We start from the raw sequence: 15,936 nt of genomic DNA, 5'->3' as shown, positions 1-15,936 counted from the left end.
TGGTTTTTCATTAAAGCCTCTGGTGAAAGTTAATGAGGGATGCATGCAAAGCTCTGAGTCTGATTACATCACAGCTCCTTTGATCAGCACTGCAAGCATTCATCACTCCCTGCGTGCGCACGTACATCTGCACGTGCATGCGTGCACCTATGCCTCAATACTTATGCAACTGGATGCACTTAATCTCAGCCAGGCATGCATCCATCGACACAACACGCTTGAATCTGTTTACATGTGTGCGCACTCTGCTCCATTGAGTATCTGTCAGGATGTGGCATGTTCTAGTAGGCGTGGGAAAGCTGACAGTGAGGATGAAGGACGAAGGCGAGGCAGAAAGCTGCAGATTTTGAAGGCCGCAAATGAACAGCTTCGTTCTTGCAGGGTATGAGGAGTCGGGAATGTTCTGGATGTCGCAGAACTCTTCAGATGGGATAGTAATGTTTTCCAAAATGGAAACTTTTGGATCCAGTGTTCTTCCACTGGCATGCTAGGTATGCACAGTTGTTCACACACACACACACACACACACACACACACACACACACACACACACACACACACACACACACACACACACACACACACACACACACACACACACACACACACACACACACACACACACACACACACGTTTTAGCTTTGCAAGGACCATCACTGAACATAATTCCTTCCCCAGTTTCTTACTCCAGCAACCACAACTAAATGCAAAAACCCAACCCTTACATCCCGAAACCTGATTCTAACATAAACCCTTAACCCGTCTCTTCATCCTTTGAAGGATATGTCCCAAAGTTTAGTACCAGCCAAAATGTCCTCACACACAACTGTCTAAAACTCACACTGGTCCTCACGCAACACAAACACACACAGTCACATGCATACCCACACAGATAGAGAGAAGCCAAAGGCGTTTAGTCATGACCAGCAAAAACTAAAAACAGAAATTTATGCTGTCATGCCGGCCAACAGAAATAAAAGATGACAGAAGAAAACAGAACTATGTCTCTGCCTCCCAGCAGTTCATCTGTGATCCAGGGCTGGAAAACACATACTTGAACAATGAGACATTTTCTGCTAAATGACAGTCAGTCCACGACATTTCAGAGGAAGATACTGTTTTTTTTACTCTATTAGAATTATGTGTCAGCTTGTTCTTAGTTACCTTGCATATGAGCATTCAAAACTAATAACATGATGCCCCTTTATAGATTAAACTACCATTAAAGTGCATCAAAGATGATAAGACCCTCTGAAATAGAGTATTCTGTGTGATTTATTTTCATTTCAAGAACATAAAGTGTATTTTGGGTTTGATAGTACACATTATTTTAGCCCTGCTCTGCCAGCATATTGCTCACAGCCTCACTTGTCGCTGTGATTATAGTCTGGAAACCCTGTTGACATTAAGGTTTGAACAGCCACTCTGAAGGGCAGACCAAGCAGCGAACAGTGGCGGTGGCTAAGTTTGTTATGATGTTGAAGAAAAGCTTTTGTTTCGAAATGTAGTTTCAACAATGACAGCAGTGGTAGAACTACATGAAGGATCATAGACTGTATATAAAAGTGGATATAGCTTTAAACTGCAATACCAGTGAGGATTGCCAAGGGCTCCAAAAAGGCTCTGGATCTATAGACTCTCAATCAACGTCTCTCATGAAATACGAAGTCAATACATTTTCTTCCACAAGTTATTTTGGTTTCATTTGCTAAAGTCACTTATTATTAGTTTTCCGGTGGTACATCTGAAAAATAATCCCATAGTAAGCCTCAAAAAGTAATATTTTAAGGTTAGTGTCTGTTTGATTGACAGGCCTGTGGTGAGTTCAGGTTTCCACTATAAGTGGCAGGTGTACTATCTTCAGGTTCCCTATTAGATCGAGTCAGATTCACTGCTCACTCCTTCCCAGCTCATTCAAATATGGTCACTTCTGGCTCCAAAATAGCAAAATGGCGACAACCGAACCCAAGGCTTCATAATGGCCGTTCACAAACCAATGGATGACGTCGCTGTTGGTTGCCGCTTGTGAAGGATATGAACAGTTGTAGCAACACTCACAAAACAATGCTCCTTTTTATTTACTTTACTGCAATGGTCTTTTACTGATATGGCTTTGCACTCTGCAGGGTTTCTGTTGCTTACAGCTTAGTGAGTTTCAGCGCATAACATACAACATGCGGTGGTCAGTGCCAATTGGTTAAAGGCTGCTCCAATACTTTCAGAATGAACCTGAGATCTGCACCCATTAGGATGCAACGACTGGAACAATCCTCAATGGAGTCTGACCAGACCCATAAATTATCTCAGTGAATTTGGGTCTGGTAATCACAGCATTGTAAATCTCTCTGTCCACCACTTCAGCAGCATAATCACACCATAATTCAAATTTGTCCAGTACTTTGGTTAATGGCCAAATACCTGGAAAACAAATGGCATTAGCTGCCTTAGCTGCTCATTTGTTAATGTTAGGAAGATAGTAACTACAACAAACACTCTACATGTCTGGATTTCTGCTAGCATTGCTGTAGACTCTGTAGACACTTGTTAATGTGAGTAATTTAACAGTGTTGTTACTACTTTTACTTCCACCACCACAACAGATATAATCACGGTGAAACCAACCAATATAATGTGTCTTGCTCTGTCTATTACCTGCACTTACTTTCACTCGTGTTATCTCAGAATGGCTCCTTTGACCTTTGTCAACATTTGGAGTCTCACTTCATCATATCTACAGACAATCAATTAAACTGGCTTGTTGACATGTGACTCACTTTTTAGGGCATGTAAAACACTTCTGAGTTAATTCTGCAACACAATTAAAAAATTCCCCACTGAGCCTCTGAGTGATTAACAGTTCGAGCCTGGGAGAATGTGTTTTTGTGTGTTTGGCTGATGATCCAAACACAGGGATTTAGTTACAGGCAGCAGATAAGGAGAGCATCAGAGCAGAGAGCATCAAACCTCAACTTACATCCCAGCCTTTACCGGACATCAATCTCCCAGCTAATTATTTTTTCACAGTTAATTATTTTTTTCTTTGGATTAAAAGCATGACATTTAATTTTTTTTGCTACCATAGTTTGTCAAAGGTGTTTTTTTTCTCTCATCCCTAAACAAATTATGATATAACAGCGGATGTTGCTGCAACCAGAAAGTTCTACAGCTAATAGATCCAAACTCTGAAAAAACGATTATTTATTTTAAATGAATTGCACAAGCAGTGACGCACTGTAAGTCTGTACATATGTTTCTGTTGAAGACATTAAACTGACATCTGATTTGATCTACACACATGGGAATAAAAACAAGCAGACATATAGTGAGTGACCCACTCAAATAGAGGAGAAAAATGTGCATTTGTAAACATACACAATATTTATAAACAGCCTTGCATGGCTAACGTAACTGTTACGTTTATATTATTTTGCTGAGAAATGTGTTTATTAGATGGTGGGGGTCTCCCTCACTCCAGACCCTGAGAAGATAACCACCACAAGCCGTAACCCTTGCAAATGTCCTCTGTGGAAAATCCGGCACATGGGGTTAAAAGGTGGGAGGTCAGAGATGTCCCCACAGCTTCCTCTGTGCTGGTCAAGAAAAAAAACAAATCTGAGAGCGCTCTGGCCTACATCACAGAGTCCAGTCTCAACATTAGTTCTCAGACCAGTGTTATAGCTGCAGCCTGTGTTGGATGCTGTAAAGAAGGGGGTCCCATATGTGGAGGGGACCCTTGAGAGAGGTGAGATGAAGCTATACTTAGCATCACATCTTGCCAGGGGTGGGTCGGGGCTCTGAAAGCTCTCAGAGTGGCCCATGGCTTATAGCAACAAGATGTCCATCCTTCCCTAACAAGCTGTGTGAAGAAAAGATTTCACTGATCTCCAGCATTCCCACTATTTCTGGTTTCCGAGTCAATATGTTCCATGTGGTCTTAATACTGCTGTTGGTGGATAATCCTTCAAGGACACAGTTCTTTCTGGGAGAAATTGTTCCTTGTTTAAAAAAGACACAACAGCAACATCACGACAGCCCACAAACGTCCCAAAAATTTCCCCTCGGGGATTAATAAAGTAACTACCTACTTACCTTACCCCCTCGACGCAAACCGGAACAAACTGTAGCTGCGATGCCACAGGAAAACTGCCCCCACATATGTGTTTTTTTTTTCATGCATTACACAAGAAGGATGAGAAAGTATTGATGTCTAATTGAACACACACACACAGAATCCCAAGTGTCATGACTCTGGACAGGCTCATGCAGAGTTTATGAGGTCCAGGGGTCCAGCTCCAGTTCCTGTCTGGAGCAGTAAAGAGGCTATAAAGATGTTAGCGGATACTCCGGTCACTCTGTACTGACTGTGCACACAGAAATAAGCTAAAACATGTGGCACCAAAAATACCTTGCAAAGTACACATGGCCTTCTTGTGTATAATACAGGTCTGTTCCTCCACATTATCATTTCAATTACTAATATTTGTCCATATATTACAAGATTTCATTGAAACATCAATGATTTTAATGCCCCATCATTTGTTTCAGCAAACCACAAGGATTTACGATTGCTTGGGATCAGACTTCCAACTTGGAGAATGTTTGGACCACAGACTGTAAGTAAAAGTGGACGCAGCTACAAGGTCTGAAAAGTGAAGGCGATGAGGAAGTACCTCAAACTGCAGTACATCGGAGGGCGGCTAGGGGTTGGCTCCAAAAAGGCTGTGGATCCATTTACTGCCATTCAACTTCACTCATGAAATACAGTCAACACATTTTTCACACAGGTTATAATGGTGTAATTTGCTAAAGTCACTCCTTCTTATGAGTTTTCTGGAAGTTCATCTGAAAATAATTATTGATTAGATATTAGGCCTCAAAACGTGGTATGTTTGGGGGAGTGTCTGTTTGATTGACAGGCCTGTGGTGCATTCAGGTTTGCGCTATAGATGGGCGGGCGTGGTATCTGGGGCGTTGTGTCTGTGGGTTCCCAATCAGATCGAGGCTAATCCACCGCTTGCTCCTCCCCAACTTGTCCAAATATGGTCACTTCTGGCTCCAAAATAACAATGTCGAACTCAAGCCTTTAGAACTGCAGTTCACGTACCAATGGGTGACATCACGGTTGGTTGCCACTTGGTCTGGACCTGATTCTTTGGAGTTCATATGAGAAAAACTATTGAAGGAGCAGTGTGTCGCATTTTGTGGCATTTGGTGGTGAGACAGCAGATTACAATCAACTCAGGACCCCTACTCTCACCCTACGCTTACAAAGGTATAAGAGAAACTCAAGAAAACCCATAAAAAAGCTTGTGTTTGGTTTGGAAATTCTGGACTACTGTAGAAACATGGCGGTGAAACATTCAATGCTCTGTTGAAAATGAGCATAGACTGTATCAAAAAAATGATCATAGCCTCTGTGATGTTACCCACAGGTTTCTAGAAGAGCTGTTTTGAAGCTCAGCGTGGGTGGCCTCGACCGTCTCCGTCTTGGGCCTGACTTGGGCTGAGGTGGGCTGAATGTAGCCTGATTGTTGAAACCAGTTTCTGTTTCTATGGCTCTAGCTTAAACTTGAAGACAACAAGCCAACTGTGAGAGTACCCACCTCTCACTGAAAGAAACCTGTTCCTTAGTTATGCATATGCTTTGACACAATTAATGATGATGAGTTACATACAAATTCACCCTCTAACAGTTGCCATGAACGGAAAATATGCTCTCAAGACCAAAACTATTTTTGTACCAGGCTGAAAACATGTAAAGTTGGATATTCCTCAAGATCATTCCTGCTGACCGCAATAAGACTGTACAATACCTCACCTCCGGCAAAATCCATCTCATAACAATAACACTATTGACTGTGTTTCTTGGTTGTTTGTATATCATATATATATATATATATATATACTGTACTGTATATACTGTGCATTTTATATTTTTTTACTGCTATTTACTGCTATTTTATTGCTTTTCTATTATTCTATTATTATCTTATTGCTTCTGTATGCTGCTGTAGCGAAAAAAATGTCCCCTCAGGGATTAATAAAGTAACTACCTAACCTATTCTGACTTGAGGATTGACAAATTTTTGGCACCAGCCTCTAGTGGCCACATGAGGAACTGCAGGTTTTAGCACTTTCACATTGGCTTCACTTTTCAGACCTTGAAGTTCCCACTTAAAGAGGATCCTCTTCATGTGTAGATATGAAACGCTCATTCAAAGGCAATGAAAACATTTCTTAGTTTCAGGTGACCATATAGAAATATGAATATTGTATTTCATTACTGCCAATAGTTTCCTGAAAATCCTGTACACTGGTCCTTTAAAACTTTGGGTATTATTGCCAGAAACACACAACATGAATTCGATTAATGCGAGTTCCTCAAAGAATATGTTGTTTGGGCGCGGCACGGTGGAGCAGGAGACAACGCTGGTCCTGACAGGTCAGAGACAGACAGCTGTAAGCCACAGACAGCTGTTTCTATGCACCTTCCTCTGCTGATTTTGCGATTGAGGATTGATTGATGAATAAATCGGCTCTTTAATGTTGAAACAGTAGCCTTATTCTGTTATTTACCCAATGTGATACTACAGCATGGGAATATCAGTGAATTTTATAACATGAAAAAAATGGTTGGTATCTGCAGTGGGAAGTGGAGGTTTAGGAAATTTTGATTTGTACACAGTGTTACATGGTCTGGGAAGTTTGGGAATTTCTGCACCAGAGTGAAGCAATCACTAAAGGAAGTGACTTTTATTCTCTGGGGAAAATAAATGTCTCCAAAATTGTATGATAATTCAACCAGTAACTTCTAAGATATTTGAATGTGGATCAACAAAGACCAACACTGCATCTATAGAGCCATGGTGCTATAATGACAAAAAAAAGAAAAGAAAAAGATAATAGCTTGTATTTAATATTAAGCAGGTTTAAGCCCAGGTCTACGGCATCATAATATCTACTACAGATCTTCGCAACACAACATCATACTGTATATTTCTAGAAATTATAACAGCTCATTACAGGGCTTTACAATATAACTTTTGGAGGTTTATAAGTTGACACCAGTTTTGGTCAACAGGGGTGACGTGGGACTAATTAAAAACATAAATGTGAGATGTTTCGAACAGACTTGCAAATATGTCTGAGCAGTAGCTCACTGGAAAGATCTTTGATTGGGACATGGATTAGCGGTGAAATGTTTTTGTATACTTGACTTATTTTTCACAAATTACAGCAGAGCATTCATGATACTCTGGACAAACTGTTTCTGCAGTGTAAAGACTTCTGTGTAAACTACAAATCAAAGATCTCAGGGTGTGTTCAGGTACACTGCTACTGCCTGTAGAAACAGGCAACTTTGATGATTTCCCTTCAAACAAAAGTCTTTCTTTACGGGGAACGGAGTCCAGATGTTTAGCTGCTTATTATGTGATTATTAATGAAGAGCTACACTGTTGAGTTACATTTCCTGCATTTCTTTTTGGTGTGATGATGATATGAAACTTGAGTGGTGGTGGAGGAAGTCAATCTTTTTTGGGTCCGATTTATCTGCAGAGGTTTAGGAGGGAACTCTAAGGTCTTTGAAGGCTTTGTTGTGTGTTAAATGTAAGAAGTTATGTGCGTGTGTTGTATTTAGTTAACAAGACCCAACATGATTTCATGAAAAATATAGATTTATTTTGAGTGTCTTATTCAACAAGTGAAGACAATTTTTTATGTAACAAAACAGAACAGCAGAAGTCTATCTTGTATTCATCACCAGCACGTGCAGTATTTTCAGCTTCCCAACACACTGGGCTAAATTACAATAAATAAAAGCGCCATGCATTCATGACTGAAAGCTGTAGTACAAAAGCCAGTAATTGTTAAATGATACACAGAACTTTTCACAATCGGCCATTTGTGATTTAAAAGGCTTGTAAATCATTGTGGGTGTAAATTATTTGTCCAGGTTTCGATCCTACGCAAACTGATTCAGTAATGTGTACCTGCATTCACTGCATCGCTGCTACAATGCAAATGTATTTGGATGTTTTCTGTGGAACTATAACTGACGTGGGCAGATGAAATGAGAAGGGAAATGTTGACTAAAGGCCTTTTAACTGCATTTGCTTACAAAAAGGCTTATTTACAACGCAGAATGACAGAGTGCGTGTCAGTTTGGATGAGATAAGAGACGGCAGTGTGGGAACGGCGGCCGTGCTCTCTCAGCTGCGTGTGCTGTACAGGTCTTCATCGTCTGGATTGGACTGGCCGAAGTCCATGAGGGAAGGGTCTGGCTTGAAAGCAGAGCCCTCTGCAGGGCAGAAAGAAAAATGCAATAAAATCTCAGTCACAAGCGCACAAAGATTGGTTGTTAAACCTTAAATAGATTTGCAGGATAGGACTTCACCTCCTAGACCATCTAATTAGAACCAAACAAAAATAAAGACCAGGGTCAAAGCCAAACTGTCCAGTCAATACTTCTGTGACCATGTAATACTGGTGAACTAGTATTCAGTACAATGGGTGTTAATTCTTACAAGCACACAGATCCATAAACGCACAAAGACACGCAACATCTCTTCTGAGAATTACCTGAATTCATCAGGATGTGCTGGTCTTGTACTATTTGAGTTTCTTTCCTGCCAAGTGTGACCTCTGATGCCGATATTAGATCACGGCCACGTGATAACATCAGATTGCTCTAATTGATGCGCTCAAAATGAGTTCATGGGAACGACAGAACTTTTGGAGGTTTATAAGTTTAAAAGACCTTTCAAAATAAAGGGGATGGACAAAAAGACTGTTGAAACTTGTAATTATTTGCTTCTCTCTGTTGAAAGTATCACATAATACAGAACCACAATGAGCTACTCATAGCTGTGTATGAAGGAAACACTGATTATTAATGCATAATTACTGTGCCATGATAAAGCAGAGGTCGTTTCATACATACATATTGTCAGTTCATCTCCCAACTAACCTGCTCTGCTGAGTCCTGATGAACTCCAGTTATTAACTTCAACGGAGGAAAACCGAATCAACAGTAAAAGTTCATGAAACACAGATTAAATATTTTACGTTTATTTGGATGCTACCTTATCTGGAGTGCACTTCTTCATGACGTGCAGCAAGGCACAACAGGAAATCTTTTTTTTTTTAGGAGATGGAAGTTTATTACAGTGAAACAGATTCGCTTCCGATATTTTCAGTGGAGAAAACAGAACTACTGTCTGTATTATGGTATGAAATGATGGTAAAGTTGTCTTCCTGCTGCGCTTTAAGCCAGACTGACTGGATCAACTTTTACAAAGCTTGACTGATGTTTTCAAACTGCATATTCCACATGTTGACTCCTGCAGGTATTGTTACATTAAATGCCTCTCTTCTCTTTGACATCAAACGGTTTGTGGACAGTAAAGAACTCTCACACTCCCCCGTCTGTCAGACTGTTTAATATATAGAAGGGTTCTCCGGAGGATAAGTGTGATACGTGCTGAAAGATGAGACGTCAGAGTTAAAGTGTTCTAAGACCAGCACTATGTACCCATTTACTGTATGTCAGACAACTAATGTGAAGCAGTAACATTGAATGTAATGCAGCTGTCTGTTTCTTGTTGTGCTGTACTTCAGTGGAAACTGACAACAACGTGATTAAATCACATACATCTACCTACAAATAAGAATAAGATGCAACATGTTCAGGTTCCTTAGAGTCCAGGTCGTTCTGAGAATAGATGGGAGTCTGTGCTTCAGAAACTCAATGCTTAAAACTTCATTTTGTTTCAGGGATGTTTGTGTGTGATGGATGTGCAGCAGGTGTCCACAGTACCTCGGCTGTTTTCTCCAGCGGGCTGTTGAAGAGGTGGTGGTGTGACTGTTGGGGTTGGTGCCTCCTCCACAGCAGCGACTGGTGGCAGGTCAGTGAACTCAGCAGGTCTGGTCTCCGCTGATTCAACAACTGCTTCTGTGGAAAAAATGTAAATGCAACACTGGGTTAAAGACTAATATATGATATATATATATATACACATATATAATGTATATGATAAGCATAGACTGTGTTAATGACTACGAAGCTGTGGTTGCTATGTTTCTGCCTGAATGCTGGTGAGTATATCTACAGTACACCATTATTTGTTTTCGTAGAATCAAACTACGTTTTTGCTGCCAACAGGAGCACCTGATTTATGTGTTATGGTCCTGAGTCAATGGCATCAGTTTTTAGTTGGCTCTATAGCACATCTTTTGCTCTTCGAAATTATGGGGCAGAATATTCTTCTTACCTGCTGGTTGTTCTGGGACCTTTGGAGAAGATGTCTCCTCAGAGGAAGGAGCATCCTCAACTGGAGCAGCCTCAAGTGCGACAGCATCGACCGGAGCGGCCTCGACCGGAGCATCTTCGACCGGAGCATCTTCGACCGGAGCGGACTCGACCGCAGCAGACTCAGCTGAAACAGACTCGACTGCAGCATTCTCTATCGTCTCCGGCTCTGAGCTCGGTGTGGACTCGGCTGGGCTCGTGTCAGTGGAGGCACCCTCTGCTGCTCGTTTTATATCGGAGGTTTCCTCACTCTCGACAGGGGCTGGTAGTTCCTCAGAGGGAGGAGAGGTCAAAGGAGCTGCTCAGAGATGAAACACACCACCATCATTAGTATGAAACAAAGAGATGGAGACAGACAGATTAGAAGACAGGGATCGATATCTGTGACACCTGTGCTGGTCTCTGTGGGAACCTGGTCGGGGGATGTTTCTGTGAGTGTTACTGATGACTCTTCCTCTGGTATGACAGTGATGATGGGCTCGTCAGAGGTAGGAAGAGATTCAGCTGATTCCACCTCTGTCTCTGAGATCGTAGAGCTCTTGGTTGAGGTTTCTGTGGTGGAACTGGGGTCTGAGGCCTCCTCAGCCACTGCGGAGTCTGGGTTTGGTACTGCAGCTGACTAGCAACACATGGATGAAAAAAAACAACTCAATTTTAATCTGTTCAAACAAGATATAAATTATTTTTAAAAAATCGAATCATCAATATCATGAATCACACCAAAACGCTACTTGTCAGTGACCAAAGTATCACATTTAATCAATAAAACAGAAGAAAGCTCTGCATTTACAATGAATAATTCAGGTATAATATGTTTGATTTAATACACAGACAATTTCTTTATTTAGTTTTTAGTTTTCAGGCTTTTAACCGACACTATGGAGTGAATTAAAGTGAATTCAATGGTAGGATAAAGCTTTCATTTCTTAAAAAACAACACACTCCAAGCAAATATGTATAAAGTGCAAAGAGCAAATTCCAGTAACACACAGTGATCATAAGAAGGCGAAGTGCGAGGAAAGGAAATGGAATACAACCCATTAAGAGATAGAAGGGATTTTTTTGAGTGAGTAAAATCTGCAGAGAGGAAATCATTCAGTGGGAAGCGGCTGCTATTAGATGGGCTGAGCCGCTGTTTGGGTTTTAGTCACACGCAGTAAAACAGCTTTACTTTACTTTCTAGTTTCAAACTAGCTGTGTAAATCTATATCTAATGCTCATGATGAATCTGTTTAGACTAAAGATGTCTGCTAACCTGTGAAGCAACAGGCTCCTTGGAGGTGAGCAGTGAGGACACCGCAGCGCTGCTCCACTTCCCTGCAGCATACGCCTTCTTACCCGTCACCTTGGGAGCAAAGAAGAAAACACTAGAATCAAATTCGGAAAATATGAACAAGATGTCAGCGTTTAAAAAGTGCTGTCACCTTAAACAAAGCCACTGTTTGGGCCGGGTAGCACACTGATGCTCCTACACTCATGAGGCCCACGGGAACAGCTACCCTCTTGAAACGAGAGCCTGAAATGAAGTTTTACAGAGCAGGACAGTTATCAGTACAATGTAGATGTAAACCTGCGAGGACAACTGCTGTATTCAGAGAGTTCACGTACACACGGCTAATTACAGCTTATTTAGACCAACACAGTACACAGGTTAAACCCATGTTGGCGGTCTGAATATCACAAACACCTCCTTAAGGTACAATAACTTAATTTAATTGACATTAACATTTAAATGTACTTTTAATTACTGTTTATCATTATAAACAGTGATTAAGAGAGAGAGAGAGCAAGAGTACAATAAGTACAAAGAGTGCTGAAAAACTGAAACAGAAACTTCACTTGGTTCTCATGCGGTGAACTTCTTTGTACCTCTGTAGTTTAACAAAGAGAAGAACCTGGTGTGGTTGTGGTCTCTGAATTCTGATAATCAGATTAACCTGTGATGGCCGTCTGATAAGAACAGGGAAAACTCAGCTCAGTTGATCAAATACAACCCCGCTTCCAAAAAAGTTGTTGCATCAAATTCAAAATAAGCATATTATTTTCATAAAACTCTAAACTTTCTCAGTTTGACCATTTGATATGTTGTCTTCGGTCTACTTGCAGTTGAATATGGGTTTACATGATGATGTGTATGGTCAGTAAACAGGTGTGTGTTGGAGCACATTCAGTGCAGCAATCCATAAGAATATCTAAACATGTTCAGAATATTAGAGGATTGAACTGAACAAAAAAATGTGATGTTTCATTAACTATGTGAACGTCCCATCATACACCATCACACAGATGCATGAGGAACGCCATCCTCTGCCTTTGAGGCTCCGAGTAAACTGACATGTGGGACTCGTTCTTTTTGTATTAATGTTAAACAGCCTGTTTCAAATTCAAATTTGTGATGTGGCTCCTCCTCACATGATCGACGCTGAGCAATCTTTGCAAACAGCAAATACGTTATCTGTAAAAAAAAAAAAAAAAATAAAAAAAAAAAAGCCACAACGCAGACACATTGTTTCACCCTCTCATGCTCCAGTCAAGAACACCCTCGCACCAGGGACGTGGCATCGAGCATCGAGCAGTTAGGTATTATTTAAGTGCCATTATATTGGGCAGTCATATCAGTAGAAAAGGTCATTTGGGGCAAATGGGGATACGATGATGTGCTGGTATTATCATGCAATCTTACTGTGAACGAAGCATGTTTAATGAAAAATGTGCTGCAGATTACATGATGATTATGAGCTCAAATATGGTGATAGGAATCTGCATAATGATTTACTTTAATATGCTTCAGAATATGACAAATGGGCAGAAGGACATCATCATTGCTCCCTGCAGTCCTAAAGAGTTGGTGCCGTACAGTAGCGACTGGGGCTCAGCTTACCTTTCCGTGCCAAGAACATGCCGAGCAGACCGGCCATGGTGACGGTGCCTAACCGGGGTAGGAACTCCGGCGGAGGGTCTTTCAGGTAATAGAATACATCTAGGAAACGGGGAGCAGAGAAACACCGTCAACATGCTGACAAATACTCTTTCAGCTCCCTCCTGAAGCGATGTGTTCCCCTTTACTGCTCACACGGTGACTATATTTACCTCACGAGTAGCACTAATCATAAAACAGAAACAGGCATGACACAGAAACACATGCACAGAAACAAATTCATCATTCGGCTTGCAAAATAGAAACTATTGGCAATTTTATACTTTATTATTACGTACAGTGATATCCAAACATAAATAGGTAATTTAATAACTCGTGTTTTGTTATTTACCTCAAAAAAACAAACTAAAGACCAATTATAATGTCTTAGTACTGTGTAGCAGTGAGAAATGTATTTGTTTTGTTCTCAGGGAGGCATTACATTACATTACATTTCATTTAGCTGATGTTTTTATCCAAAGCGACTTACAACATACCGATGGTATTTAGGGTTCAGTGTCTTGCTCGAGGACACTTAGGCATGTGGACAGGAGGAGCTGGAGATTGAACCACCAACCTTCTGATTAGTGTTCAACCCACTCTACCGACTGAGCCACAGCCTCCCCGGGCAGAATATTGTCTTTAAGTGAGATCTTCGACTACCAGCTGTTGACTCACCCTGTCCTGCATGGGAAAGATTAACACTTCCTCTTTTCACAGAAACCCAGGCACCCTGCAGGGAACAAAAAGGCACAACTAAAACCACTACAAAACGCCATCAAGAACACAGCTTTTCTAGGCAATACTGAAACGGCTAGATCTGAGTCAGTGTACTGTGTTTTGTCTTCCCCATCTTTCACACCATCAAACTGTCAAACCCTCCTGCAGCAAACGTTATAACTCCGAAGATAAATGTGCGAACACTATTTCCTGTCTAACCCCTGAACTTTGCAAAACCGCTCCTGCACAGAGCACTCGCAGCACGTGGGATTGTGCTGTCACCGCAAACCAGAGGAGCACAAAACCCAGGGTTGAAGCAGAGCTGCAGGTGCCAGACAAGATGTATTCAGTGTATTTTATCGGTTGTTCCTTTGTATCATTTACACCAATTAAAGGGTTTTTTTCTGCTTGTGCTCAAAGTGCTGCAGAGAAAGTGAAAGTTCCGCAGAGAGTGGTGCCTGTGAACTTGATGTGCAACTGTAGATACACACAGCAAAGGTGTGAATACCTTCACAGCCTGGGCAAAGGGTAGCACGCTCTCTCTGGCTGCAGTTAACCCGCTCTCAAGAAACCCTGGACTCTCTGGGACGAACTTGACTTGAGCGGACAGCGGCGGCGTGTAGATGTTCAGCTGCAGACAGAGGAAGGGGCGGCGTGTTATTGTTAAGTGCGACGGTTCAACGAACAGCAGATCTTGCTGACGTTCAGGCGCTGCCATACCGTCTCTCGAGTAACCAGTCCGTCAGCGGGGGCTTCTTTCACGGTGTGCACGCGGATGGAGGCTATCCCCAGCACCGTCGGGACGGCCACCATCACCACCTGGCACAGAAAGAAATCACACTTCTAACTGTGGTGAACTTCAGCCCATTGCAGCAACTCAAACAAGACACCGAGCAGTAATAGACAGATGACTCGTGGATCCTTCAGTGGACAAATTTCATGAGTAAAATCAGCAAAACCACAATAACAGTACTCCATTAGAAGTAAAACGTGAACACCAAAATAAAAGCACCCGTTGATAATTACCACCTTCTGAGGTTTACTTTTTAATCATTATCTATATTGTAGTTTTATTATTCAGTATTATTAAGTGTCATTAATCTAAAGTAATAGTGCTGTTTCAGGTTAAGTTGCAGCTGATTTAATTAGTCATCGATGACAAAGCTTCACATTTGATATATAAAACGACGCTTTACTGAAAACAATCACACAGATTTGATATGTGAAATCTCCAGCGAATAAATGCAGCTGTCAAATAATGACACGTCCAAAATATTCCAATCTCAAAACAGTAAATGTGTTCAGTTACTTTCGAGCACTAATAAATAAATAAACATCTTGCAGCGTGAGTGATGTCCGTCGTCACTGTACGTGACGCGTACCGGATATCATGGATTACTTTCACAGCTGCATGCAACGAGTTAAGACTAACGAGCATCACAACCACGATCAGTGTTCATATTGTTGTAAATACGTGTCTAATCCCAAACACAGAGACAGGGCGGACACGTGTCACCATTTAACAGCTGTTCGCCACGTGTTTCGGAGGTTTCGCGGCGCCTCCTCTGCTCCAGAGACTGACGCGTTGGACGCAGTTAGCAGCGGCGCGGTTGTTGCAGCGTAACTGGCTGTAAGGTGACAGTCAGACTACGTTTGCCACAGCGGCTCCGGGACAGTTCACGTTAACATCCACCCCGTACGCTCATTTGAAAAGACACCGTTCAAAGACCAAAAACTTTGCCGAAGAGAAAATGTCAAGCATTCACCTTGGCCGCCATGACAGCGCTCCTCCTTTCCTTCTTCTTTGGGCTCCTTCTGGTTTGGAGGCTTGTAAACTGGGCCAAAATCGCGGTCAGCTACTGCCACCTAACGGCCTGAGGGGGCAACTGCAGTCCGGCTCTGTGATCTCATCCAGCATACGCTGTACCTGCACAGTGTTTTCATGCTCTCCCAGGTAGATTTGTATGCATATAATTAAAATGTAAAATA

At 41.7% G+C, this 15,936-nt stretch overlaps 1 protein-coding gene across 1 annotated transcript; it reads right to left on the bottom strand.

Moving 5' to 3' along the window:
* Positions 1-7,665: 7,665 nt before the first annotated feature.
* Positions 7,666-15,780, bottom strand: apool (apolipoprotein O-like). Its single transcript, XM_069696850.1, has 11 exons — positions 15,714-15,780; positions 14,668-14,766; positions 14,456-14,578; positions 13,906-13,960; positions 13,192-13,290; positions 11,735-11,826; positions 11,566-11,655; positions 10,701-10,929; positions 10,273-10,608; positions 9,819-9,953; positions 7,666-8,300 (listed from the first exon to the last, which is right to left on the bottom strand). Exons 1-11 carry the CDS (start codon positions 15,723-15,725, stop codon positions 8,212-8,214), a joined length of 1,359 nt encoding a protein of 452 aa, XP_069552951.1. The 5' UTR covers positions 15,726-15,780; the 3' UTR covers positions 7,666-8,211.
* Between the last annotated feature and the right edge of the window lie 156 nt (positions 15,781-15,936).

The sequence above is a fragment of the Brachyistius frenatus genome, unplaced genomic scaffold (genome assembly GCF_029030835.1).
Source record: "Brachyistius frenatus isolate BFR_SWC_R1_liver_20210118 unplaced genomic scaffold, ASM2903083v1 Contig_22, whole genome shotgun sequence".
In the NCBI taxonomy this organism is placed as follows: Eukaryota; Metazoa; Chordata; class Actinopteri; family Embiotocidae; genus Brachyistius; species Brachyistius frenatus.
This window is presented reverse-complemented; position numbering and strand designations above follow the sequence as displayed.

Coding starts and splice junctions, on each gene's coding strand:
- apool (XM_069696850.1), bottom strand. Junction 13,291..13,905: donor TCTTTCCCATGCAGGACAGG/GTGAGTCAACAG, acceptor CCCGTTTCCTAG/ATGTATTCTATTACCTGAAA. Junction 11,656..11,734: donor AAACAGTGGCTTTGTTTAAG/GTGACAGCACTT, acceptor TTTGCTCCCAAG/GTGACGGGTAAGAAGGCGTA.